The sequence below is a fragment of the Saccostrea echinata genome, unplaced genomic scaffold (genome assembly GCF_033153115.1).
Source record: "Saccostrea echinata isolate AGI-Se365-2 ecotype Australia unplaced genomic scaffold, CSIRO_AGI_Sech_v1 ptg000054l, whole genome shotgun sequence".
NCBI lineage: Eukaryota > Metazoa > Mollusca > Bivalvia > Ostreida > Ostreidae > Saccostrea > Saccostrea echinata.
The window spans coordinates 65,120,174-65,146,756 of NW_026889803.1; the positions used below are offsets into that span (position 1 = coordinate 65,120,174).

Below are 26,583 nucleotides of genomic sequence, written 5' to 3' on the forward strand. Positions count from 1 at the left end.
TCAAAATATTGATATTCTATGAAGATATTATGTATTTCAGTTTCTTGTACAAATGCCCTGATTTTTTGACATCACTGTAATCCCCGTGTAATTACATGACATCTGTATATGTAATTACTTATCGGATTGTTGTAGAACAACTTCCTATGTAATGTTTTTGACACCTTGGTACACGGCCCCGTAAGGTTTTTGTAACAGCTTGGTAAATTGGCATTGATGTTCATATTTTTCAAAGTAGCCTTTTGTTCGATTTTCAAATAAATTTATACTAAAAAGCGAGAAAAGCACATTTTAGCCCACTCTTACGGCAAAAGACTACAAGTACCATGTTCACGTACAATGTATAATAATGTTTACTAAGATATGGAAAAAAACAGCTTTTTTGAAAAAAAAAAAAAGAAAACCATTTGCTCTGTCTTATTTCCATTTTAGCCTTAACAATTATAAATATAATTGTTCCTATTTTCTTTTATAAATAATAAATAAATTGTCTTAGTTTGTTTTATGACATAATTGAATAAATAAATTGTCTTAGTTATATATTGGTTCACACTTCACAGTATTTAAACCAAACAAAACTTACTTCTTGAAGAGTTACAAAAAGCCTAACAGTTAGAATGTATCACTGTACATGTATCACTAATGTCCTACAACACACATCTTTGGTATATATGTCACTTTTAGCGAGTGTTTTGGAAGTCCGTTTTTGCATGAACCCCTGTCTTTCTTATCTCTCGGAGCTTTCTGGCATTGATTTCTACACGTTCACTCTTTAAACATCATGCCCGTCGGAAGCAATTTCAGTTTGTGCCCCACAACCAAACATTTTCAGTTGGGGGGGGGGGGGAGCACTACCAAGAAAATATTCCTTGACAAGTAGGAAAAAAGAAAGAAAAGGGGAAAAAATGTCATCACGCGTGTTATCGAGGAGGCACATCCATAAAGTAACTCTGTTTTCTATAGTATACTATATATCGGCAAAATTATGAGGGGGGGGTGCACCCCCCCCCCCCCCCGGGTTTCTGCGGCCATTGTATTAATTCTCCCTTTATTCCAGTTTGAAGAAATATATTTATTCCCGTATTTATACTTTTTTGTATATTTCTCTTTGGACTACTACACCGTCATTCCTGCAGCATACTAAGTAATTTGGTGATGTTTTTACTTCATGCAGACTTTTCAATTAAAATACAGTTAGTATTTGTCCAATGGACATATTAGAGGAGAGGAGGGTTCTAACTGAAGAGTGAATAGTCCGTGTATACTTTAAATAATGCCTCTAAAGTCTGTTTTCATTTATGAATAGTTAAAAAATATATTCTTTGCCTTACAGGATATCAGAAAAACATATGCATGTATAACTGCAAAAGCGGATCCAGGGCCGGCGCCGGGCGTGCGCCCCCCCCCCCCCCCCGGTTTGAATATTTTGTATGTAGAACTTATATGTTCATTATCCTAAATTCAAGGAAAAACATCTCTTATTTGTAAGAATTTGTCAGCTTCGCCCCCCTGACCCCCACAAGGGCTTTGCCCTAGACCCACTGGGGGCTTCAATGCAGCCCCCCCCCCCTCGTTACGAAATTCCTGGATCCGCCACTGAACTGAATGCAGTGATATTGTCCCACACAAGCGTGAGAACATCAAAATACGATACCCAAAACTGCTGCTTCGCATAAATTTACTGATGTTAAAATGTTACGTTATTGAACAGAATTTTCACTTGTATCACCTGTCATTTATATTTCTATGTACTATTCCACTTGCATGACATAGAATTGTTATATTCAAGGAGAGGAACCAGTAGGTTGTAAAGAACTTGTTTTCAATCCTTTTGATTCCTTCAATAAAATATGTTCAAAACAACATATGCATATACATGTACAATACAGTTTGTCATTCCATGCAGATATGGTGGGTTCTTTTATATATGTATACTGTATAGTCCATACAAATAGTTTAAAATAAAAGACAAACAGTTTATTATCTTAAAGAGAAAATACAATTTTATTTATGTAAATTGTCAAGTTCTTGTACGCTAGGCAGCCGTATGTACAACTGGAATTAAATTCTTCCTTGACTCTAGCTGTAACCCTACATGTGAGTTCTTGAAAGTGCTGTATAGATTCCGGTCTTTGTACTCAAAAATAGGGTAAAATTCTTTTTATATAGATTATGAATTTGACTAGGAAAAAAAATGTTTAAATAAATAAATAAATGACGATAAAACATAATACCAGGACTGATTTTTGATCACATATTTTATCTTTCGACAACGTTAATGGTAGGTATGTAGGTACTTTGGGTGTAAAAGCTGTTCGTTTCTTTGAGGACTTATCTAAATTACATTTTCTTATTGGTATCTCAGAAAGCGATCGTCACGAATGTACGTAGTTTACACTTTGGTGTACTTCCAGGTGCGCGTTAACTCTCAGTGACTGTCTACAGCAAGGTCTGTGAAGCAAATAACGATGAATGGGACCAGAGTACTTCTGATTGGTCCACAGTCTAATTAGCCAATACTTTGATTGGGCCACAGTCTAATTAGTCACAATCACGAGATACTGTGTGTGTTTGACCACAATACAAGTGTACAAGAAAAACAAGACGAAGAGTTTTTACGACATAAAAAATATATGTTCATTTCTATAATTCTCTACATCTCTGCTTAATCATACTTAGTTACATAATAGTAACTTGGTTAATTATATACTGGGTGTAGGTATACTTGTCATTGATACAGTTTATATGTAGTATTCACAGTTCTAGAATGGATATAGTACGCTATATACATGTATATGAAATATATTTTGGGCGCATTTACAACTGTTTACATTTCGTTGTTTCAGGGTGCATTTCGTTTGAACTGAAATTTTTTAAAAGTTTTACCAATTTATGTAAAAAAACAAAACAAAACAAAAAAAAGTACGGTTTTGCTTTTGCATTAATTGATGGTTGTCCTAGAGCACTTGTAATCCGGAACAAAAATTTATAAAATCCATATCAAAGAGTCTAACAATTTTTGCCTAACAAAAATGGCAATGACAAGCTTGATTATATCCTTATGTAGGCTTTTTATAACTTTTCCTAGTATGTCATTATAACTCAACAAAAATGTGCATTCAGTTGTATGTAAGCTTTGTTCTTGGTCCAAGACATTGAATCTATTGCACAATCTGATGTTTTCATGCTATCGGGGGGGGGGGGGGGTAAATTTTTTTGTCCTGTCTGTCCCTCTGTCTGGCTAAGAAAACTAATTTAGACACTCGCTTCGTAGCCGGGAATTTAAATTCCAATTAATTAACACCTCTCTGTCCACTGTATTCTAGCTAGTGTAATCACATAATTGATATTATTCACAAAATCCAGTTTCTTATGAAAGGAGTTTATTTTGTTTTACATTTGGAGTCTAAGAATCTTAATTTGCTAAGGACATCGTGTCAAGCCACGGTCCGGAGTCGCACATAGCTCTCTCCAGAATGGGAAAGGTTCGCCATGATGTACTTATGTCTACAATAATTAAGGTTTCAGGTTCTGTAAGTGGCGTACATTTTTCAAATACATGTATGACAGGTTATTGAAGAAGTTGTCATTCAAAAATGTTTTTGGAGCAGATGCGAGTGGAATTTTGCAGCAATATTGCACCTTAATTAATGCAAACAACCAGTCATGTTGGAATAATTTTTTAACTATTATTGCAGTGCACATGTGATGATGTTTGTGGTGCTACGAGAGGGAATTATAATAAAACTTGAACATTTATTACTTGTACAGGTGTTGCTTTGATCATTAGCGATCATGATAACAACTTGATTATGAAATAAAATAAGGTTAATATTATTAACATAGAAAACACCTTAGGTATAATTTCCCTTATACATCTACCTGTCGCAGTGTTTTTTTTCTTAATGAAAAAAAGAGCCCGTTTATCTTTGCCAGTAATAATAGAAAAGAACAGGATATTATGTGGTGCTAGGATCTGTAGAACCACAATTGTAATTTTTGCTCGAGATTTAAAATTTTCTTTAAAAGGATTATACTATTTTTTATATCATACCAAAATATCCTTGGCTTTGCAAAAGGGGTTATATGGAGTGTAATTCATACTTAATATTGGTGTCCTCCTAGCGTCTACTGTTACTGGTGTCTTTCCTTCGCTCCTTGGGATAAAAAAATTCAGTTTCCTTATGAAAGGAGTTTATTTTTCTACATTTGCAGTCTAAGAATTTAAATTTGCTAAGGACATCGTCTCAAGTCACGGTCCGGAGTCGCACATAGGTCTCTCCAGAATGGGAAAGGTTTGCGACGATGTATTTATGTCTGCAACAAGGTTTCAGGTTCTATAAGTTAAGTACATTTTCCAAATACATGTATGTCTGGTTATATGAAGAAGTGGTCATTTAAAAATGTTTTTTGGTGCAGATCTGAGTGGAATTTTGCAGCAATATTGCACCTTAATAAGCAAACAACCAGTCATGTTTAAGACGTTGCATGCAGCGACCTTTACTTCTTCTCTGGAGGAGTGAATACAGTAAACGTTTAGCAGTTTGTCCATTTCCATGTGCCGTCATTCCTATGCTGAGCATACTTATAATAAAGCCTTTGTAAAAAGCATTATTAACAATTTTGAGTGTAACAAAGTTATTATAGAACAGTTGCTGAAGTAGTAAAAGAATAAAATATTTTTGAGGTTAGGAAAATTAAATTCCAAAAGGGCATCACAAATCCTGTAAACTTATCAGGCAGAAATGTTTTGGAGGATTCCTTTGTTGTTCGGTGTATAAGTCTTCTATATTGTTAACATTTGTTGATCTGTCAACTGCACATATTATATACACGATGTTCATAGTCCATTTCAACATATTTTAAAAAATAAATTTGAAGATATGAAATTAAGTAAAAGTATTTATATAAAACATTTTAAAGTGGAAATAATCCAAAAAGCAACAAACATTTTAAAAATGTAAATATACAATGAAAATACTTCCAACATGCTGATATAAAATAAATTGACAAAATTGTTGTATAAAGTTGTAGTGCTGTATTAGGTTGATTTTGGCTTTGGACGAAAATCACCAGTATTCTTGCCTAGAAAAAGAACGAGAAAAAAGTGTCTAATCCTTTCTTTTTTTTCTCCTTGCAAACATTACCTACAAGTGAAATTATACTTTTTCTATTTTAATACATGTAATTTATTCCCATTTACATAAAAGTGCTAGGTGTATCACATAGATATTTTTTGAAGAATTGCACCATATGCTTAAATTATTATTTTCTCATTTGTTCTTAAGAAAATATTTGGCAACAATGCTTATTCTGTGTAAAACTGTGAAAGTCTCTATACATGTACAGATAAAGAAAATAAAAAGCTAAGCAATTTCACAATTTTAATTTGAAAGTTTTCCCAGCATGAACAATTCCCCTCCCAGGCACATTCAAAAATGCTTATTCTGTGTAAAATTGTGAAAATCTCTATACATGTACAGATAAAGAAAATAAAAAGCTAAGCAATTTCACAATTTTGATTTGAAAGTTTTCCCAGCATGAACAATTCCCCTCCCAGGCACATTCAAAATGTGTATTTACTATCCACAAGTTCAGACTAAATAGCCTCTTGAAATAAGCCAGGAAGTAATCTACACACAGAGCTTCAACTTCAAAAAAAAAAAAAATACAACAGGTCTGTAGGAATCAATTTCAATTGGGGGGGGGTGATTTGAAGGGGGTATAAGGTATACAACCTAACAGAAATTCTTGAAAAGCAAAAAGGGAGCAAAAAGATCACCAGACATTATTTTTGTGGGGCTAAATCCTTATTTTCACTAAGTATTCTAATGTAAAGTATTTAACGTCCCTGGTTCCTCCAGACCTGAACAGAAGGACGGACAAACAGAGAGACGGATTCTGCATAGTGATTCCAGTATACCCCCTATAGCTGTTGCGGGGACAGGGGTAAAGTTAGCATACATGTGCCAGTCAAGACCCGTGTAACAATAAATGACATCATCAAAACCATTACGATGGATCCAACCAGTAAAGTGTATGGCAGTTCTTCAAGCGTTTCCATGTCAACCGATTTTCTTTTTTTCGTCAAGTTGCGCAATACCAAGTGTACAAACTGTACATGGTCTGGTTTCCCTGTAAAATATAACGGGGGAAATAATAAAAGTAAAGGTTAAAAATAATCAAGATAAATCAGAATTATATAACCAGATTGTTTATTATTTATTAACACTTCTTAAATAAACAAAATGGAGATGGAAGTGAAAGTAGCCAATCAATGGATCATTTTCAAGTCTTATTTTTATAGAATAATGATTTTCAGTGTACTTTAATAGGAGAAAAAATATACCATCACCATATATTAGTATCCTTGTTTAAACTATAACACATGATGATCAAAAAATAAACAATTTTCTTACTTTAGCAGGTGCGTGCATCCGGAAATTTATAGGTTTCCTGTGCTTTTCTACTTCAGGATCACAATCAATAGAGCGCTTTGCTATATACACTTCTTATGATAAACACTTAACAGACGTTGAAGAGTTCTGCGCCTGTGACCACGAGTGCCTGTGACCAATGAAATTCTTTGTATACAAATATGGCCTCCAAAGAGTGCTCTTTTTCGAATGTGGATATTCATAGGCTCTGGTAATGTTGTTTGACATGCATACGAAACTGTTTAAATGTATTTACACTTTTCAAAAGCCAAGAACTTGATATTTTAAATTATTTTTAAACGATCTTTCCTTTCTAACTTGTTCAGTTTTGCATCAAAAATGCACAAATGACGAGATGTAGATACAAAATGTACTCTTATAATCGATGTAGTTTCACCACTTAGTTATGTATTAAATTTTGGGTGAGTCATATTTGTTTTTTAAAGAAAGTAACTAGAAGCAAGTAATATTCATATTCTATTATTTCAAATAAGGCTTCCTATTTTTTGCATTTTGTACAAGTATGGACATGTTTAATGTAGCATTACTACAAATCTGCTGTATTTTAAATAAGCAGTGAAGTATGCTTCTGTTGATTTTTATTTGTAGCTCACTGCATTTTTATTAAAGTTTGTGTGTTTTATGGAGTATAATAGCAATGCTACTCTTTGAGAAGTTTATACACCTCATTCATCTTACAACGACATATAGCCGAAAAGTCAACAATTCAAGTTATTAAAGCCCCTACAGTATGTTTGCTGTACATACAGAGAGGTTTAATTCTATCGTTCAGTCACATTGTATAGGGAAAATATCACTGTCTTGTGTGCTATCTTAAATCTGTAAATCACTGAAGCTGTCAATAACTTGTATCCAAGCTTTTATTTGTTCAGGCATAAGTTGCAAGAATTTTAAACCATTATGGGATCACTGTGGTGAATGGATATTTAAATGCGCCCCTAATGTCAATGTCTAGCATAATTAGGAATTTTATCATTGCCTTGTCTTTAAACGTGTGAAGCATGCTGAAAAGCATTGATAAAATCTAATATCTTTGATTCACAGGTCAGTTTTAATATATTTAAATAGGACTGATTTGAATCTCACATCTCAGCAATGAAAAGCTGTATACAGGTTCAGACAGCAAATTAGCAAAGTGGAGTGTTTGGATTGAGATGTCACGAGCTGTTATTCCACCAATGTCACTATCAATGGAGGGGCCTTCTTCACAGCAGACTCTGGATGTTTTGGAGAAGCGTTTGGAGGTAGCAGAACAAGATACACAGGACTTAATTGAAAAATTAGGCACAATGGGATTTGGCAAAAATATTCGACCAGCAGAGAGAGATGTGATAGATCAAAGAGAGGTTATTTCCCCCTACCAAGCCCAGATTGTGGATGTAGATATACTGAAGGATAATTATGAAACCCTTGTTTCAAGAGTGTGTAAAACAGAAAGTGTTATTCAAACACTGAAACTGAATATGATAAATTTACATGGTGACAGGGATTTAAAAATGAAGAATTCAGATGATCAAGAACAAAAATATGATATGCTAAAAGAGACATATGAACAAGAACTTGGAAAATTAAGACGGAAACTTGACCAGGTGACAGATGACTTAAAAACAGAGCATGAGGCGAGACTAAAGTCAAAAGAGGAAATAAGGCTACTGAAAACAGAGTTGGAGAATGCAACAGTTTCAAAAGTAAGAAATTACTGTAAATATGAATATTTATGCATGTGAATTATTTGGAGCAAAACCGTTATGTTTGTTTTTTTTCTGCGATGTGAATAAAATGCATGTACAAAAGCATTGGTACACATGTACGGGGAATATTATGCAAAATATATCTCATCATATGTGTTGTGTAAGCTTCATTTATCCCCATCATGCATACTTTTCCACTTTTTAGGTCACCTGAGTCATTCAGGTGACCTATTGCTATCTGTTTTCGTCCGTCGTCGTGCGTCGTCCGTCGTGCGTCGTGTGTTAACATTTGAACATTTTCAGCTTTTTCTCTGAAACCGATGAACCAATTTCAGCCAATTTTTGCATATGGCATCTATGTGTGAAGGGGAACAAAATTTGTGATTTTCATGGTCCCTGCCCCCCTGGGGCCTGAGGGGTGGGGCTAAAACCATCAAAATTAATGCAATTTTTAAAAATCTTCTTCTTTACTCCTGGGCAACAAGCAGTAAAACTGTTGACATGATTGTAATAAGCATTGAGCCCTCTACCAAAATTGTGAAATTCATGGCCCCAGGGTCAGGGGTTCTGGTGCTAGGGCGGGGCTATATAGATCATATAGTGAAAGTGCATTATTTCTTTGAAAATCTTCTTCTCTACTCCTGGGTATTATTGAAACAAATTGAATACATAGTTATGATAAGCAAGGGTGACTCTACCAAAATTGTGAAATTCATGGCCCCAGGGTCAGGGGTTCTGGTGCTAGGGCGGGGCTATATAGATCATATAGTGAAAGTGCATTATTTCTTTGAAAATCTTCTTCTCTACTCCTGGGTATTATTGAAACAAATTAGATACAGAGTTATGATCAGCAAGGGTGACTCTACCAAAATTGTGAAATTCATGGTCCCAGGGTCAGGGGTTCTGGTGCTGGGGGGGGGGGGGGTATATAGATCATATAGTGAAAGTGCATTATTTCTTTAGAAATCTTCTTCTCTACTCCTTGGTATTATTGAAACAAATCAAATACATAGTTATGATAAGCAAGAGTGACTCTACCAAAATTGTGAAATTCATAGCCCCAGGGTAAGGGGTTCTGGTGCTGGAGGGGGGGGCTATATAGATCATATAGTGAAAGTGCATTATTTCTTTGAAAATCTTCTTCTCTACTCCTGGGTATTATTTAAACAAATTAAATACATAGTTATGATAAGCAAGAGTGACTCTACCAAAATTGTGAATTTCATGGCCCCTGGGTCAGGGGTTCTGATAATAGGGCGGGGCTCTATTTATTATATAGTGAAAATGCATTAATGTTTTAAAAATCATCTTCTCTGCTTCTGGGTATTATTTAAACAAACTAAGTACATTGTTATGATAAACAAGGACACCTCTTCCAAAATTGTGAAATTCATGGCCCCAGGGACAGGGGTTCTGGTGCTAGGGTGGGGCTATATAGCTCCTACAGTGAAGGTGAATTATTTCTTTGAAAATCTTCTTCTCTGCCCCTGGGTACTATTTAAACAAACTAAGTACATTGTTATGATACGCAAGGATGGATCTTCTAAAATTGTGAATGTCATGGTCCCAGGGTCAAGGGTTCTGGTCAAAAGGGGGGGGGGGGGGGCTCTATTGATTATATAGTGAAAAATCAAAATTTCTTTGAAAATATTCTTTTCTGCTTCTGGTTAAAAAGCAAAGAAGCTAAGTATATAGTTATGATGAGCAAGAGTGCTTCTTCCAGAGTAATGAATTGCATGACCCCTGGGTCAGATGTGCTGGTATAAGGGTGGGGCTGTTGATAATGTAGTGAAAATGCATTAATTCTATTAAATAATCCTGTCTGCTCCTTAATGTTAAGCAGTTAAACAAAGTGATTACTTAAGATGAGTAAACTTGAAACTTCTGGTCCCAGGGTGAGAGGCTCTGGTGTTTCTCGGTGGTGAAGGGGGGGGGGGGGGAGGGGCTCTATTGATAATATAGTGAATCTGTAGTGAAAATGCATTATTTCTTTAAAAATCTTCTCTGCACTTGGGCATATCAGAGGCAAAAAGTGTAAAAGTTGTAATAAGGAAGGGTATTTTTACCAGATTTTTGAACATCTGGACCATTTGGTCAGGTGTTCTGGTCCTAGCCAGGGCTCAATTAATTTGCATTCTACTGAGAGGAGTTATTCCCCTTTGCCGTTTACTTTTGATAATTAATCACTGTAAATAATGTACTTGAAAAATTAATAGAATAAGAGAATTATGCAAGAATTTTTATTGTATAATACAAAAAGTATTTTCTTAGTTTTAATGATCATGTGGACTTGTAAGTAATAGATAAATAAAAATGAGACAAAAATAACTTAAATGTTCATCAAAGACCAAGAGAGGCCAATGTAAGAGATTACAACAAGGAATTAAAACAGTACAAAAGCACTGATATTTTGTTAATATGCTGTATGGTGATAGTGATAAATGGGGAACAGATTAGAACCTAATTTATGAACTGTTAATGAATAGTAGACTAATTATTTTGTTGATCCTGATCACCCTATTTTTCTTGCTTTTGGGCAACAAAGCTTCACCTTTCATTTCATTTTAATACTCTATGGATCCTCTAAATTGTTGTATTGTACTCAGGTGACCGTTAAGGCCCTTGGGCCTCTTGTATTGAATTGTTTCCTCAAAAATGCACTATGCAGGATTAAAGATGAAAAAAAAGATACCTTTATACCGGGTATACTTTATTGTAGATAAAAGAAAAGATTTGTGGTTAAAATCATGACAGTGTGATTCCTAAATGATTTTGTTGCACACTAATTTTATCTTTATCATGTTAATACATGGATTTCTCATGCAATGTAATAGTTAATATTAATACGAGGTCTTCTAGTATGTTGTTTGAATTTATAAAATATGTGGATCTGTACCGTTTTCTAAATAGTTTGATAAATATTGCTTGTCACTTGACATATCCTGAGATTCATACCAAGACATCCATTACTTTCTTGGATCATAAAAGATAGTGTCTTTTGATAGATGAATATATGTTTGAATTTTTTCCCTCCTAACAGGAAACCATTACTGCAGCAACAGATGAATTATCAGCTCAGAAATCTAAGTTTCAGAAGCGTATTAATGAAATTCGTGAAGAACTTGAACGCGAAAAAAGTCTGCGACACAGTTTAGAAGAATCTCATAACACATTACTAGCCAGGATAAGAGAAATGGAATCAATAGTGGAGTTAGAAAGAAAAGAGGTTTGTATTTTACTATAGTGTAGTTTGTTCTTCATTGTATATGAATTTCATGAAAACCACACAAAGAGTGAATAAAAAAAATAATATTTTACAACAAATCATGGGAGACTTTTTTTTATCACGGTTTACACATAACTATTTCATGTTTTACATTATTCATATATGTAGATCCATAATATTTGACTTGAACAAATTCACACAAAAACCATTGTGACGTCACAACCGTGAGGATATTAAAATGATATATCTTATGAGCTATATCCACTGTATAAAGGAGTAAACATGTGACAAAAATTATATTTAAACAGTTTTAACATTCTTTTATAAATGTTCAGAACTTTCAAAGTCTTTGTAGCATGGTTTTTATTTCAAATTTCAAATGAATTACTTCCTATAGGGTTTTATACATGGATATAAATTCTTTTAAATCCTATCAAAGAATAATGCTAAATGATAAGACACAGATGAATTTTGAGGATCTAACATTTTTTTTCTGTCATTGGTTGGGTCAGAATCAGTTGATAAGACATGAGTTTGGAATACAGGTGAATGAAAAACAATAATCTATGATGAAGTAGGTCAATAAGGAAATTCCCAATCTGTTGACAGTGTCCACTCAATATTTACTTACAGCGGAACAGAATTAAGTCCTTTGTCATCACCAAGATACAATTGCAAGGCTATACAATCTTAAACATCTGTGACACAATGAAAAAAGATAAGAAAAACTTTCATTTGTGTCAATATATATATTTGTGTACATGGAAGTTTCATCTTCTAAGTATGTGTCACTTCAAGGAAATGAGTTTATCTGTAAATTAATGCACAGGTGTATTTTTGAGACTTCAGAAAATGTCCTTGAAGGAGGTACAATCTAAATGAATTGGATTTATGTATTGCAAGTATTTAAAAAAAATGTTCTAACTGACATGTAAATTTTGCATATTTGATTTATGATAAGAACAGTAATCAAGTCTTTCATTTATGGTAAATGGGGATAATGTTAGATATAAATTTCATGTTTATTGTACATGTTGTAGGTACAGACATTATCAAATGACTGTTCCCATTTGAGGAATGATGCTGTTAAAGTGAGAGAGGAGCTGAGGCAGGAGAAATCACAGAGGGAATTATACGAGTCACAGTTTAAACAAACCAGTCAGGAAAATGGTATGGAAAACTTTAGTCAGCAGATTTATCATCCTGTATACAGGATTGTCCCTAAGATTTGAAGTAGCAGGGGATATTAAAAAAGTAGAATGGGATCTGGGGTTCCTCCCCTAAGAGGGGGTGGAGGGAGAATACCAGAATAACAGGGGAATTACATTATAGGCTGGAAATTCCCTGGCCCCCGGGTCTTAGAGACAACCTTTGTATATTTAACTGATTCATGGTTAAGTATTTTTATTTAAAAAAAAATATTTTCATGCCAAATGGTATTTTGATCACCCATTCCAAATAATTCTGAGTTCAGTATTCTAATTTGTGTTCATGACATACTACATTACTATTACACTAGAAACTCCACGTTATAATGTATGTATAATACTAAAATTTATATTTCTCTAGAAATCATGTAAATTACAAGACAGATATTTTGAAACATTTTGTTTTTGATAGAACAACTCAGGAAGAACTACGAATCAGCGGAGTCTGATAGAAAGTTGTTGATAACAGAGATGCAGAGACTGAGGACTCAGTATGAAGACCTGATCAAACAACTGGAGCAAACACAGGTCATTGTGGATCAACAGAAGGTAGGAACATTTAAACAATTTAGTTAAGTCTGAACACTGATTATTAAATTTAATAGGAAGTAAATGTTTACAGGTTGTTCACAGACACTGATTCATAATACTCAAATATATGTGGAAAATTTAGAAATAAATAGACCTCTTTATGTATGTTCTGTATTTCATGACATTTGACAATATATGATTTATAGTACATGTACATGTATTACCCTTAGTGAGGGGTATTGATTGAATTCTTACTCTGAAGGCTTCTATTGATAACGGTAGTATGTTACACAGGAAATGCTTCTGATAGACAAAATCACATTAGCCAATCAGTTTACTCGTTTAAAGGTAAGCCTGTGAAGGGCATTATGGGATACTATTATGACTAAGCATTATGGGATAAGGAAAACATCTAACATATAGTATATTACAGTTTGAGTGTTCTAAAACAGCTATAATAAAATATAACAAATTATTGTGAAGTAACATGAATTACATGTATGTTGTCAAACCGTTAACCACAAAGATAACAGAAAAATAGAAGATAACTTAGGTTGAATACTAGTATGTTAATACACAGGTATATATGTGTATAGTGCTAACATTAGATTTTGTTTGTATCAGTCCAATAACACCAAGTTAGAACAAGAGAATGAACATCTAAACAAAATCCTAAGTTCTGCATCAGAGGAGAAGGAGAGGATGAAATCCATGCATGACAGAGAGCTGGAGGTAAGGCTGATATCTACTGATATCTGAATCATTATAAAGCTGATATTTACTGATATCTGAATCATTACAAGGCTGATATCTACAGTTAAAACATTGCTGTGACGTCATGCCTTTGTTCTTGCAGTCTAAAAATTTACCTGTAGCCGTCTGATAATAATAATTAGCAGTCCAATAATATATTATCGGACGGCAGTGATAACAAAATCGGACAGTAGTTAAAAAATAACTAGAGTGAGATCAAGGTTTAATTTGTTCAGAAACCAGAAAAAAAGTTAGGGAGAAAAAATTCAGGGAAAGGGAACGCGAGGAAATTAAGTTGTTAAGAATAGCAAACCCAAGAAGAAACTGGAGTTTTAACCTTCCTCAAAAGTAACACTTTCCATTCGGTTTTTTGCAAAGCCTTTTCGATACAGCACTGTGAATAAGCCAATTTAGATCCATTTCTGATAAAGAACCAGACTGCGAATCTCTTCATTTCACGAGGTTTGTTCGCCAATGACCACAGTTTTAAAACCCAAGATTTTCATTATATCATTCAATCAAAATTTTAGATAAAAGTCCGCATTTTTACTTTAAATGCATTTTGAAGATATCATCCAACACTGTATCTGTATCAATATCAACATGATCAAACACACTTAATAAAAAAATATTCCGAATCATAAAAAAATCCTTCATCACCTGACCACTGTCCATAGTTCCTGCTAAGCCAAACGACTGCCATTGAATGAATGAAACAAAAGAGTTCACTCACTGATTTTACTATCGAAAGGAAAAACTTTCTCTTTTCTTTTGTCTTCTTATTAGATGGTTTCAGGTAGAAAACTATTGATGCCTGAACTCCTATTGTGTAATTATCGGACTCCTCCAGGTAACTTTTGGACATTTAAATAGCAATGTTTTAAGTAAGATATATGCCTCATACAATTCTATATGTAAAATTATCAGACTGTTTTCGGCCCTAACGGGCCTCAAACAGTCTGATAATTTTACATATAGAACAGTATTCGGCATATATCCATTACATATTTGTATCATTTAAGGCTGATATCTACTGATATCTGTATCATTATAAGGCTGATATCTGTATCATTATAAGGCTAATATCTATAGTGTAAATCATGATGTGGCTGTCTGCTGATATCTATATAGGTATATCATAAGATTGATACATGTATGTGCATCACCATAAGCCTGATGTCTTTTGCAATATCATCAAAAGGCTAAATCAATATACATGCACATGTACATGATATTGCCATCTGTTTTAAGGCTTGCATTGTCTTTTTACTGTGGCCATTTCTTTCATAAAAGTATATACATGTTTGTTTTTTGAAAAAAAAGCTTAAGTCATGATTATATGAAGTAGCCAAGTAAGCACTTTTGTCATTCTTGATCAACATCATGACAAATATGTGTACTATTGAACATTTACGTAACAAATACATGTGTCCTATGACTACATAACAGCAGCAGTAGTTAGGGAGATGGACTCATTAATCTAGTGCTATTTGATTTTATATCAGTTGATGTGTGCCTTTGACATAGTTCAGGTTACAGAGTGTTGGTGAAGGCTTGTATGGTGTAGGGTGAACAGTATTATACTGCACTGTTTACAATCTGTAGACATTAATGATTTGTTTATATAAACATTTATTTTACTGACATGTTCTCATTCTTAGATGAACTGTTTCTCCTTGTCACAGATCTTTTTCTTTTACAGCAATATTGTTATACACTGAATCTCTGACTGATTTCAATAAATGTGTGATCTATGTATTCTGTATACTGCCACAAAGCTTCCTACTATATCTTGTAAAAACAATGTAAAACAATATTATATTTTTTTATTTAAAACAATTTTGAGAATCCAATATATGTACATGACTTTGTTACGTTCTAATATTCATATTTATGTAAAAATAGGCTGAAAAAAAGAGAGTGAATGAAAAACAAAAATTTGAGGAAGACGCTTTGCAGAGTAAACTCCGTGTCCAGGAACTCTCTTCACAAAATGAGACCCTAAAGAAAAAATTGTAAGTTTAATGGGAAAAAAAATCTCAAAAAATGATTCTTATATAAAAATCACTGTATCACTATTTTTTAGTATGAGCAATGATGTGTTCACTCTTTTGTATGGTAATAATGTTCCTACTTGTATAAGGTATTATATGTCTTTATAGACGTGTTGATAAACAGGGAATGGATAACTTTTTTTTTTCAGAGCTCACTTAGAGAAAGAATTGCAGAGTTTGAACAAGAAGTATGTGGCAAAGGATGAAGAGTATAGTAAAGCATCAGAAGGGCTGGAGAAAGAACTCAGTTCACTTAAACACAAATACACAATAATCAACAAAGAAAAACTTAAACTGACCAAAGATAAAGAAAATCTGCTGGAGGAGGTAGGTGTTATGATAAAGTCTTCTTCTCATGAGGAGGTGAGTGTTATAATAGAGTCATCCTCACTGTTTATGATATGCTCTACTCCTCATGAGTAGGTGAGTGTTATGTTAGAGTCATATTTTCTGTTTCTGATGTGTTTTACTCTTTATGATGAGAGAAAATAGGAGGTCATTTAGTCTGGACAAGAGCTTCACAGTGCTACACAAAACTTTAGATATGCTTGCTGTGCCACTTTGATGTCAAAATCCATTTTGTTGTCATAGTCAGATTTCCATATTGTGCTTAAATCTTTTATGATGTCAACATTTCTGATCAAAATTCTAACAAACTTGCACAAAATGAAGACTAAATAACATTGAAAAATTACAAAAATAATTTGAATTATTTTTCACCCTTACTATGGGTCCTCAGGGAGTAAGAACATTGGTGTTACATATTTCAATATCTGATTTTGCGACTGCATAGGGTACCCCTTCCATTGACATATTAATATACCTTTGAAAAGAAGAAATTAAATATTTGTAAAAAATATTTGTAAAATATTTTTTTTAATTTTATAAATTCTTAGTGTTTGTCAATCATATACGCCAATTTTCACCAAAAGGCATTATTTAGAATGTCACTATAATTTCCGAACAGCCTTGTAAGTAAACAAATTTAAACTTTATGAGGACTTATTATTCATATATTAATGTTATTTAGGTAAGTCAGACTGTTGACTCCATGCAGGAAGAGCGTAGCAAGCTGACTAATGAGATACAGCAACTAAAATCAGAGCTGGAAACCCAGACCAAAAGGAGGAATGCCCTGGAGCAGGAGAATGCCACCCTGCTAGAGAGGGTGTCACAGTTTGACCAACAAAGGGTACTCCTAATTACCATAATGTGTTATAAAGAATTATTTTATATTTGTATGATATGTCATGTTGCTAGAAAGATTTATTTTTATGAAATTTCAAATAATGAATAAAGTTTTCAAAGCGATTATTAAAGATTTATTTTTAAGAAATTTTTAATAATGAATAAAGTTTTCAAAGCATGTACTGAAGACTTAAAACTTTACTCAATTGTTTTCCATATTGATATCTAGGACTCTCAGACTCGTGTGGAGAATGTGATGAAGGAGATGATGGAACAGAAAAATAAACTGGCGTATGAAAACGGACGTCTGCAGACAGAGGTTCAGGAATTAAGGGGTCAAGTGGACATCCTCAAAACCTCCAGCTCTGACTCAGAGCATCTCAGGGCTAAAAACAGCAGTCTTCAGTCTCGATATGATTATGTGTGTATTCATTACTGTCAAAATTATGGGAAAATTTAAGGTGTAACAGTTGTATCATAATCTTAAGACCTTTTAGTTTCCATGATATGCCACATATGAGCATTTAAAACTAAACAAAGTTGAAGGAATATCCTATTCTGAAGAAAAAAATACCATCTTGGTATTCTGAATAAAACATTATCAATTTGGAAAATCATTGACTTAAGAAATTCTGATTTTACATTATTTCAGGCTCAAAAGGAAATCAGTGATTTGAAGATAAATGTTCAGAGATTGGAAAATCAGTTGCGTACCTCACAAGGCTCCGTGGAAACCAGAGAGAGGGATTACACGTTTGCTGTGACAACCCGTGATGAGGCACTAAGGGAGAAAACTCAGCTGATAGAAAAACTTAAAGAGGCGGAGGAGAGGGAAAAGAAAAAGGTAACGAATCTGGAAAATAAAGCATGAATTATGGTGAAGCCTAACATTTAAAGATTCAAGCTCACTGGTATTTGCTCAAATATAAGAAAATAATTTTGAAAATTAAAAGTTGTAAAAACTGACAGACAGAGGGAAATGAAATTTTATGAAACATGTATATACCAGTACTTTAGGCATTACAGTATGGTAAAATTAAAGGATTTTATAAAATGTCTTATTGACATTAAAAAATCATGACAATGATAAATTCTTCAATGTACATGTAGATGCTTTTTCTGTTCTGTGGAAAAATTTCAGTACTTTGCATATGAATTTGTTACTACAGACTACAGTTACAGAATCTGAGGTTTGATGTGAAATGTTGATGTTATAAATCCGTGTTGTTTGTGTGTACAGATCAGCTGACAGACAAAGATCTGATTCCATTAGTTCTTACTGAACTGCTTTTCTAACCTCATAACATCATAAACAGCATTTAACCTACATGTATTTAGAAGTGTCTTTGATCCTTATCTCATGTTAAATACCATATATACTGTATAACAGGGGTAAGGAAATTAATGTGGGTAGAGGGGTCAGTGTTAAAGTTTCTGAATCATCTAGGAAGCTCAGAGAATTATAAAAAATATCATTGAGTTAAAATTCTATGGCTTTCATTATCCTGCATCATTCTTTAAGTTTCCATTTTATGGAAGATAGTCATCATCTCCAGCATTAAAAGATCAACACCTAGTAGTAGACTTGGCTTTAATTTCACAGGTGGGCAGTCTACAGAAGAACTTGGATGATGCCAAAGCAGTCAATAAGGAGATAGCGTCCACTCTGGAGGCAGTTATGTCCTCCCATTCCCAGCTTCAGTCAGTGGTCGAGGGGCTCCAAGTGGACCTTGGGAAAAAGGACTCCCAAATAGCAATGCTCAAGTCAGAGAAGTAGGTGTTCATAACTAGAGTAGAAAAATGGTCTCCCTGTAGATTAAGCACATCATTGTCACATTAGGTACTGGTTTAGGAGATCCATGCTTCCTCAAAAACATGTAGTTGTACATGTTTGTCTTAATGTCCTTGAGATTGAATTTTATCAGATCAATTAAATCTAAATTTTTAATATTAGTGACTAGTAATTTTTGATTTATCTCTTTAAACATGAAATGTGTTTAAATTTCAGTTATGAAATGTAAGTAAATGTTGTAGAACACTGAATTCTGTGTGCATTTTTACACATTTGTTTAAATCATCAGTATTTCTCATCATGTTTACATACTTAAAAACTGATATTCAATGCATCATACGTAACATCATTATACAGTGTACAAGAACATTTACATTGTGATAATTGAGTGTATTATGATTCAGTTTTGTTGTTACAGTGTATTGTAAAGTTGATTTGAACTGCTGTGAAATGATGTTCATTTGTACTGTAACATTACAGAAGGTTTTTGTTTGTAAATTGTTTTGTCCATGTCCAACACAAATTGGAACACATTTGCTCTTCATACAAATGATCAAACACATATTATCAGAGTCGTTATTGCATTTATAGAATCACAGTGCCGTATTCAATTTTATTACATTTTCAACAGTGAAATACTGTGATTTATTTATTGAATAAAAGTGATATTCTCTCACAGTGTGAAAGGATACCAAAATGATATTCTCTCACACTGTGAAAGGATATCAAAGTAAGTAAAAAAATAATTTCTGGCCTGTCATAAGATAGAGATAATAACTAACCATCTTGATAGAGCTAAAACTGCAAAATTCTTCCCAAATATGTTGCTAAATTCCATGCTATGTTATGTTTCCAATCTCACAACTGCTAAGCTATGACGTCTCAACCGCTCAACTATGACGTCAAGCCTATAACACTGTGTTAAGAAAAGACAGAGGCAAAGGGAAAACCAAAGAAAATGTAATAAACAGAAAATTTAATGTTTTGCAGATGAATATGGAATTTATTTCGCTCGTGAGACAGGATTTTTTGATATTTTCACTCGTGCTTCGCACTCGTGAAAATATCAAAAAATCCTGTCCCACTTGTGAAATAAATTCCATATTCATCTACAAAACATCGAATATCCTCTATTTATCATGCCAATTTTAATATATCTGTGACAGGAAATTAATTTGTTCCATCCAATATGAAATAAAATCCTTAAGGCAGATTTACAAGATACAATAACAAACAGACACTCAATGTATTGTTTGTTTTTAAACAGAAACAAAGAGCAGGAGGAGTGGAAGCAGGAAATGAGGAAGTTTGAGGAAAGAATGGAGGCCCTCCGAGGGGACCTGAAGAAAGAAAAAGATAAATTACAGAAGAAGAATCTCAGGGACATAGCAGAGGTGAGGCTCTCAAGGGGAAATCCTTGACTATTTATAGGTGAACAGGCAGGGAGACTACTCTGTAATACCAGTAGGTTGGAAAATTTCTGTACAAAGAAAACCTGCAAAGAAGTAAAATGTTTAAGAACTTATAATGCCTGATGATTTCTTTTGATTTTATCACTACAGTGTATGTTATTAAATATTCTAATTAACACAGATAAAGAAACAAAATGACAATCTGCAGACTCGGAACATGGAGCTGGTGAAAGCTAACACAGAACTACGCCACAAACACTCGGAAACTGAAACTCTGATACAAAACCTAAAGGATAAAGTGTCTGAGCAGAAGAAGAGGATCGAGTATCTGAACAGATCAAAGAAAGATATGGAGGATAACTCTGACAGATTAAAGGTAATGAACATCTCAGATGGTCAGTGTTTACACTGTCTTTAACAGTCTAAGAATTCAAGAATTTATTTATCATTAAAAAGTGTATGAATCTTGATTGTTATTGGAGTATTTTAAATTTAAGTTTAGTTACCACATTTGATAATTACAATTTACTACGTAGGTTGTATCTAGAGAATATAAAACAAATAAGATGCTGCGATGAGTATAACTATTGTATTGTGATGTTGATTGACAGCAAATGAGAGAAGAAATGGAGGAGTTGGAGAAACTCAGAGACGAGTACATCCATAGAAACGCAGAACAAGGAGAGATGATCAATATGTTTATGACTCAGATTAGCTCACTTCAAGAGGAGCTGAAACAGCTCGCTCAAGCTCAGCTCAGAACTAATGATCTGGTCAAACAAAGAGATGAAGCTATAGAAAAAGAGAGAATGCTCAAAGATGAACTCAGGAAAAAGTACAAGGTAAGGGTCATTGTGTTATTTGGTTTTGTTTTTTTTTGATTAAAGACTTTGACAAATTTTCTTACATTTTTGGCCATTAAACCTGTGGAAAGGCCTCCTAAATTAAGAAAAAAGCTGATTTGACTGATTAATGATAGGAACACTAACAGAACAATAAATTATGAAATAAAACCAAAAACTGATAATGAACAGTCTTGAAATGTGAAATGTGATGTATTTGGACAGAGTTCTTCAGAAACAGAAAATGGAAGACATAAAAACAAATCTAAGGTAGGTGTGTCAGAAATCCCCAGATTGTGGAAGCCATTGTAGAATGGTGCATGTGTGCTTATAAAATGGATTGTTCACCCACTAAAGAATATCCTGTAATGAAGATAAAAATCTATCATTTAGCACTCTCACCTACAATGTAATATACAAAAGAATTTAGTAAACTTTTAACTACTTTGTTAATATACATGTATCTATATTGCACTTACATTTAGCTAGTAAAGAAAGGAATAGTGTAGTCAAAAGAGGTACATGTGTATTTATAGAACTTTGATTTTTTTTTTTTTTACTATGGCATTTGCCTTACACCAGCATTTCATAGAACATTTTATGTCATGTGGTCATCTTGTTTGGTGTAAACTTTATTTTGTAGTTTTGTCCATTTTGCACCTTTTAAAAATGTTTTGAAAGCTTTTGAATTATTTTACCTAAAATTGACTTCTTTGGATTATATTTTATAAGCTTTTGTCACAGAATATTAGCGGTGTATGTAATACATAATTTTTTATGATAAATGATGTGCTCTGCTACAGCTTGCACTGCTCTTAAAAAATGGAGAATGAGGATCAGTGATGGATTTCAGAACATTGGTTTATTCTTAAATACATCACAAATCATCTCAAGATACTTTTGTATGCATTTAACTGTCATATATTGTTATTTGTATCTAGAATTCCAGAATCAGATTCCAGTCATTCTTCACATGGTATCTCGTTTTATGATTCATAACATCTGTCTGTCTCATGTACAGTATTTCCAAACATTTTAGTCAAAAAACAATCTTCAGACACATACTTTTGGTTTTTTAATAACTCCCCCCCCCCCCCCCCTCGAACATACAATACAAAGATACAATCACTTTTATGAATTCTTGAAATAGAAATCTTCAGGTTGTAGGCTGAAATATACAGGGGTTTTAATCTTACTTGGTCATCTTAAAACATATAAAAATAAGGACCAGTAGATTGAGATGTAACGTGTACTGCAATAACAGTGAAAAGGGATTGCTGATTTTACTTTCTATATCTAATGTTTTTGTGTGCTGTGTCTAATACATTATTTTATACTCAGAAATCCCCCTCCACTTCAATTTTAGGTGTGATTGATGCTGAAGATAACTTGGGTGAAAATTTGCCTTTACATGTATACATTTGATGGGCACTCTAACCTAAGTGAAAAATAATTATGTTTCAGGAATCTAAGCGACATCAAGATGAAGTGGAGAAAATGAGGAGAGAGACAAAGGAAAGACTTCGCCGAGCTCAGAACGAGTCTATGGAGGTCAGTAATTGAATATACAGACAAATCATCATCATGGTGTCTGTCCATTGATGTAAATTTTTCACATTCATATATATATATGTTATAAAGGGACTTTTTCTTTTGCATCATTTTTGTAAAACTTCATGGTAAAATTTAATATGGTAAAATGCAACAGATGATGAAATTGAAGGTCACATCCAAGATCAAGGTCAGAGCAAATGACATGTCCTTTCTGTGAACATTAAGGTGTCTTGGTTGTGGAATGATAGTAAACTCGCTTCTTCTGATCAGGGTTTAGTTCACAGATAGAGAAAATTGGATGCCCATTTGAACTTGGATTTTCTCCAGGCACACTGACTTCTTTCCATGTAGATTATATGATCACAAGTTAACAGCTGTATATAGTGAATTTGAAAACATCAGTGTAGGATAACATTGTTAAGGGAATGTTAAGTAACTCTTAAACTACAGTAAAACACACCAAAACTCATGTTTATAATGAATTGATGCTTACAGAAAAGTGATTTTTATTCCCTGTGATCAATTTTAAAATGTATTGTTAACTAAAGGATATAACAAATTACGCTTATAACGAAGCAAAATTATTTATCCCTGGCACTTTATTATAGGCATGTTTTACTGTAAATGCTTTTTCAGGGACAAATGAAAAACTAGATGACGTTCGTGCTCTAGAGCTCGACGCCATAAAAAGAATATTCATTTGAATAATTCTGAAAAAAGAGAGTTTAAGGCCAATGCATATTATTGTTAAAAATTTTTCTTACACTTTAGACAAATTTGTATTGTTGAAATATTGGTACAAACATGTAGTTTTAGATGTATCTTTGTAAATATTCATCTTTTAAGAGAATATCATCATATCTGTATATCCTTTGAAAGGATGTCCTTTTAACATGTATGTGTATGAAGAAATACATTTGATATTGTAACTGCACATGTATCAAAAGGTATCTGGACACCTGCAGGATGCACATGAATGGTTCAAGACAAAGTTTGATCTACTTCAGCAGGAAATTTTAGACTCTAGGTAAATATAAACAAGATTCATTACAGCATTATGTAAATGTAACTATCTATCAGATAATAGTCAAATTGAAACATGTATATCTACATGCTGATGAACTGTAAGCTATGATTTATACCTTAAAAAATCTTGTCCTACATTTGACTCAGTCTAACACTGTAAAATGTACTTTTATTTGCAACTTAAGTGAAAAAATAGATGTGTTTTAAAGAAAAATTATTATAATACTTTGGAAACATTAAAATTTGTGGGGGCCAATTTTCGTGGATTGCTTATATTTTACGGGTTCATGGGGACATAAATTCGGGTATTCTCTAATACCTACCAAAGGAAATGTGACATTGTAACCCTTATTCATCAATTCGTGGAGAATGTTAATTCGTGGATGAGAGGTACCCACGAATTCCATGAAAATTGATCCACCATGAAATCAAATGATTTCACAGTAATTATTGTTTTTGGTCAATATTTTAATTCCTGCACCACCGTTATTTTGTTTTATTGGTGTATTGTAGGAAAACTCAGAATGTGCTGGAAAATGAAAATCAGGCACAAAAAAAGCAGCTAGAGGTAGAAAGATGGAAGGCCCACGCAGCCGCAGAGAAGGCAAAAGACATGATTAAGGTAACCATTCAGTAACCATAACAACACATCACAAAGCTGTGTCTTGTCATCAAGGAATGTGTATTAATTCACTTTAACACTATCTACTTATGTGACGTATTGTAAAAAGAAAGTGTATAATTATTGTACATTTATATTTTCTTATACTTATTCTTGTATCTTTCATTTACATTAAGGCATTTCAGGGTGAAAAGAAGCCAAGAAACGTGGTACTATATTAGTGACAGTTTTAGCTTTTAGCACCAGCTACTAATGTGACACTTGGCTTAATATAATTTTCCAGTGTAAACTGAGGATGTATCAAATCTTTAAGATACACTTAATTAACAAATTCCACACCCATGCAATAAAAAAAATTAATAACTGAATTTAACAATAGTAAGAGAATTTATTGTAGAGAGGCATTTGAATGGATTCATTTCTGATTCTTCTTTCAAGTAAAATTTTTTAGAGTGCTATGTGTTCAAAGTTTTTCTATGCTTTCACAAATGCATTGCACTCGGAGAACATCAACATAACAACTATAACATCAACCCCTTTACAATGTAATTACTGATAACCCCCCCCCCCCCCCCCCCTCCAATCAAATTCTATCTCCAGACAACATTTGGTTGATATTTGCAAAGTGTCTTGCAAATACATTTGCAATGAATATGAATTATACATACATGTATCTGTTTATTACCAAAGACTTGTACTGTAGTTTTCTGTTTTAGTCTCAATGCACCAATTCAACAGTTCCAGTTTAATAATTGTCACAATCTATTTACACTTTTGCCCTACCATTTTTCAAACTGGTATAAGAGGTGGTGATTTGTGTGACCTTTTCATTATAAATTCAAAAGTTTATCCTGGGTACTTGGGTACTAACTTGTTAAACTTTTAAAATGTGATGGTTTTGAATTAAAAAAAAATCTGAAGACAGAATTAAGAGAAAAAGACTACTCTGAATATGTAGTGGAAGAAAATAAATTAGATTTTCTTACTAAAAAAAGTAAAACATGTTCGCTTTCCAATAACATCTAGATATTTATTTTGTTAAACACAAACCTGATGTGTAATGTTAATCTGAGTTTTTTTTTTTTTTTTTGATATCACAGACAAGCAGACAGACAATCAGTCAGTTAGCTAACTATGCAGAGATTGCTGATACTGATACAAAACATCAACTACTGAAGCTTCAGGCCGAACTGGAACAGGAAAGAGATCATGCTAAATACCTGGAGATGAAACATCAGAAGTATAAGGTACAAAGCTTAATACTTATCCATTCACTGGTAATTGACCTAATTTGTACAGCTGAAATTAAGATGTCGGTTAAGCTCTGCGATTTTAATTTTGTTTTCTAGGAAGCCAGTGCACGTCAGTTAGAACACCTCTTAAAAGAATTCCATTAGCGTTTTTGATCATGTAAAGAGTCCTCAGAATCACTTCCACAGAAATCTACAAAATCCAGCACTGAAGATGGTGAGATCAATGACAAGGCCAGATCAAAGTCCAGTAGACTCTACCAGTAAAGTGTTGCTCATACAACAAAGAGACAACTGGTCTATCTCCAGACAAACATTCATACAGCAAAGAGACAACTGGTCTATCTCCAGACAAACTTATACATACAGCAAAGAGACAACTACTGGTCTATCTCCAGACAAACTTACTCATACAGCTGAAGATCAGGAAATTGTCAAAACCAACACCTTCCTGCATTACTGCCCTTTCATTGTGATTCCCATTAAGTGTGACTATGTACATGTGTATAACTGCCATTGTCTTCTCTTTTCTAGTCTAGTATACATGTGTGTTTACTGTGTATGTAACTGTGTGAATCCTTAATCATCAGGGAACATTCCTTGTACATATCACCAATCTGATGACATTATTGTGCTGGTGTATGTCTGTGATATCTATATGTGCAGCAATATTTATTTTTCTTAATATTTATACATCTGCATTTTGTGCTGATTTTCCAGTTCTATTTGACTTTAAATAAAGACATTGACTTATTCAGATATGGTAATGGTTTACCTGAGTTAACTAAGTAAATATGTACAACTTTTGAAATTATGAAATTAAACAAATATAAAATATCAGATATATTTTTTAATAGCAAGTACAAGTAAACTGATCTGCAACATGAATTCTTTACATTTGATACAGTTGCATCTAAGCATTTATTTTGCATTTCCTGAAATCAAGCATAAACTGAATAAATTATATATAATTGAA

At 33.3% G+C, this 26,583-nt stretch overlaps 1 protein-coding gene and 1 long non-coding RNA gene across 3 annotated transcripts; one reads left to right on the forward strand and one right to left on the reverse strand.

Annotated features, from left to right (window-relative positions):
• Positions 1 to 4,889: 4,889 nt before the first annotated feature.
• LOC133206259 (uncharacterized) lies at positions 4,890 to 6,475 on the reverse strand. The gene is made up of 3 exons (XR_009723725.1): positions 6,420 to 6,475; positions 5,965 to 6,135; positions 4,890 to 5,085 (listed from the first exon to the last, which is right to left on the reverse strand). It is a non-coding gene; the product is annotated as an uncharacterized LOC133206259 (long non-coding RNA).
• Positions 6,476 to 6,570: 95 nt separating this feature from the next.
• Positions 6,571 to 26,583, forward strand: LOC133205735 (coiled-coil domain-containing protein 150-like). 2 transcript variants are annotated; one of them, XM_061341602.1, is made up of 21 exons: positions 6,571 to 6,648; positions 7,527 to 8,146; positions 11,190 to 11,375; positions 12,416 to 12,545; positions 12,996 to 13,132; positions 13,739 to 13,846; positions 15,773 to 15,882; positions 16,071 to 16,248; positions 16,952 to 17,113; positions 17,339 to 17,530; positions 17,762 to 17,953; positions 18,713 to 18,882; positions 20,169 to 20,295; positions 20,495 to 20,689; positions 20,925 to 21,155; positions 21,381 to 21,425; positions 22,620 to 22,706; positions 23,657 to 23,736; positions 24,249 to 24,357; positions 25,458 to 25,604; positions 25,707 to 26,583. In XM_061341602.1, exons 2-21 carry the CDS (start codon positions 7,613 to 7,615, stop codon positions 25,752 to 25,754), a joined length of 3,168 nt encoding a protein of 1,055 aa, XP_061197586.1. In that variant the 5' UTR covers positions 6,571 to 6,648; positions 7,527 to 7,612; the 3' UTR covers positions 25,755 to 26,583. The 2 variants fall into 2 exon arrangements, with proteins under 2 accessions (XP_061197586.1, XP_061197585.1); XM_061341601.1 differs by having other exon boundaries at positions 6,594 to 6,648; positions 7,503 to 8,146.

Excerpts from the sequence above, each read along its gene's own strand:
- LOC133205735 (XM_061341602.1), top strand. The coding sequence starts at position 7,613 with ATGTCACGAGCTGTTATTCCACCAATGTCACTATCAATGGAGGGGCCT. Across the intron at positions 16,249-16,951 it reads AAGAAAATCTGCTGGAGGAG|GTAAGTCAGACTGTTGACTC; the intron begins GTAGGTGTTATG and ends AATGTTATTTAG. Across the intron at positions 21,156-21,380 it reads AACTCAGGAAAAAGTACAAG|AGTTCTTCAGAAACAGAAAA; the intron begins GTAAGGGTCATT and ends GTATTTGGACAG.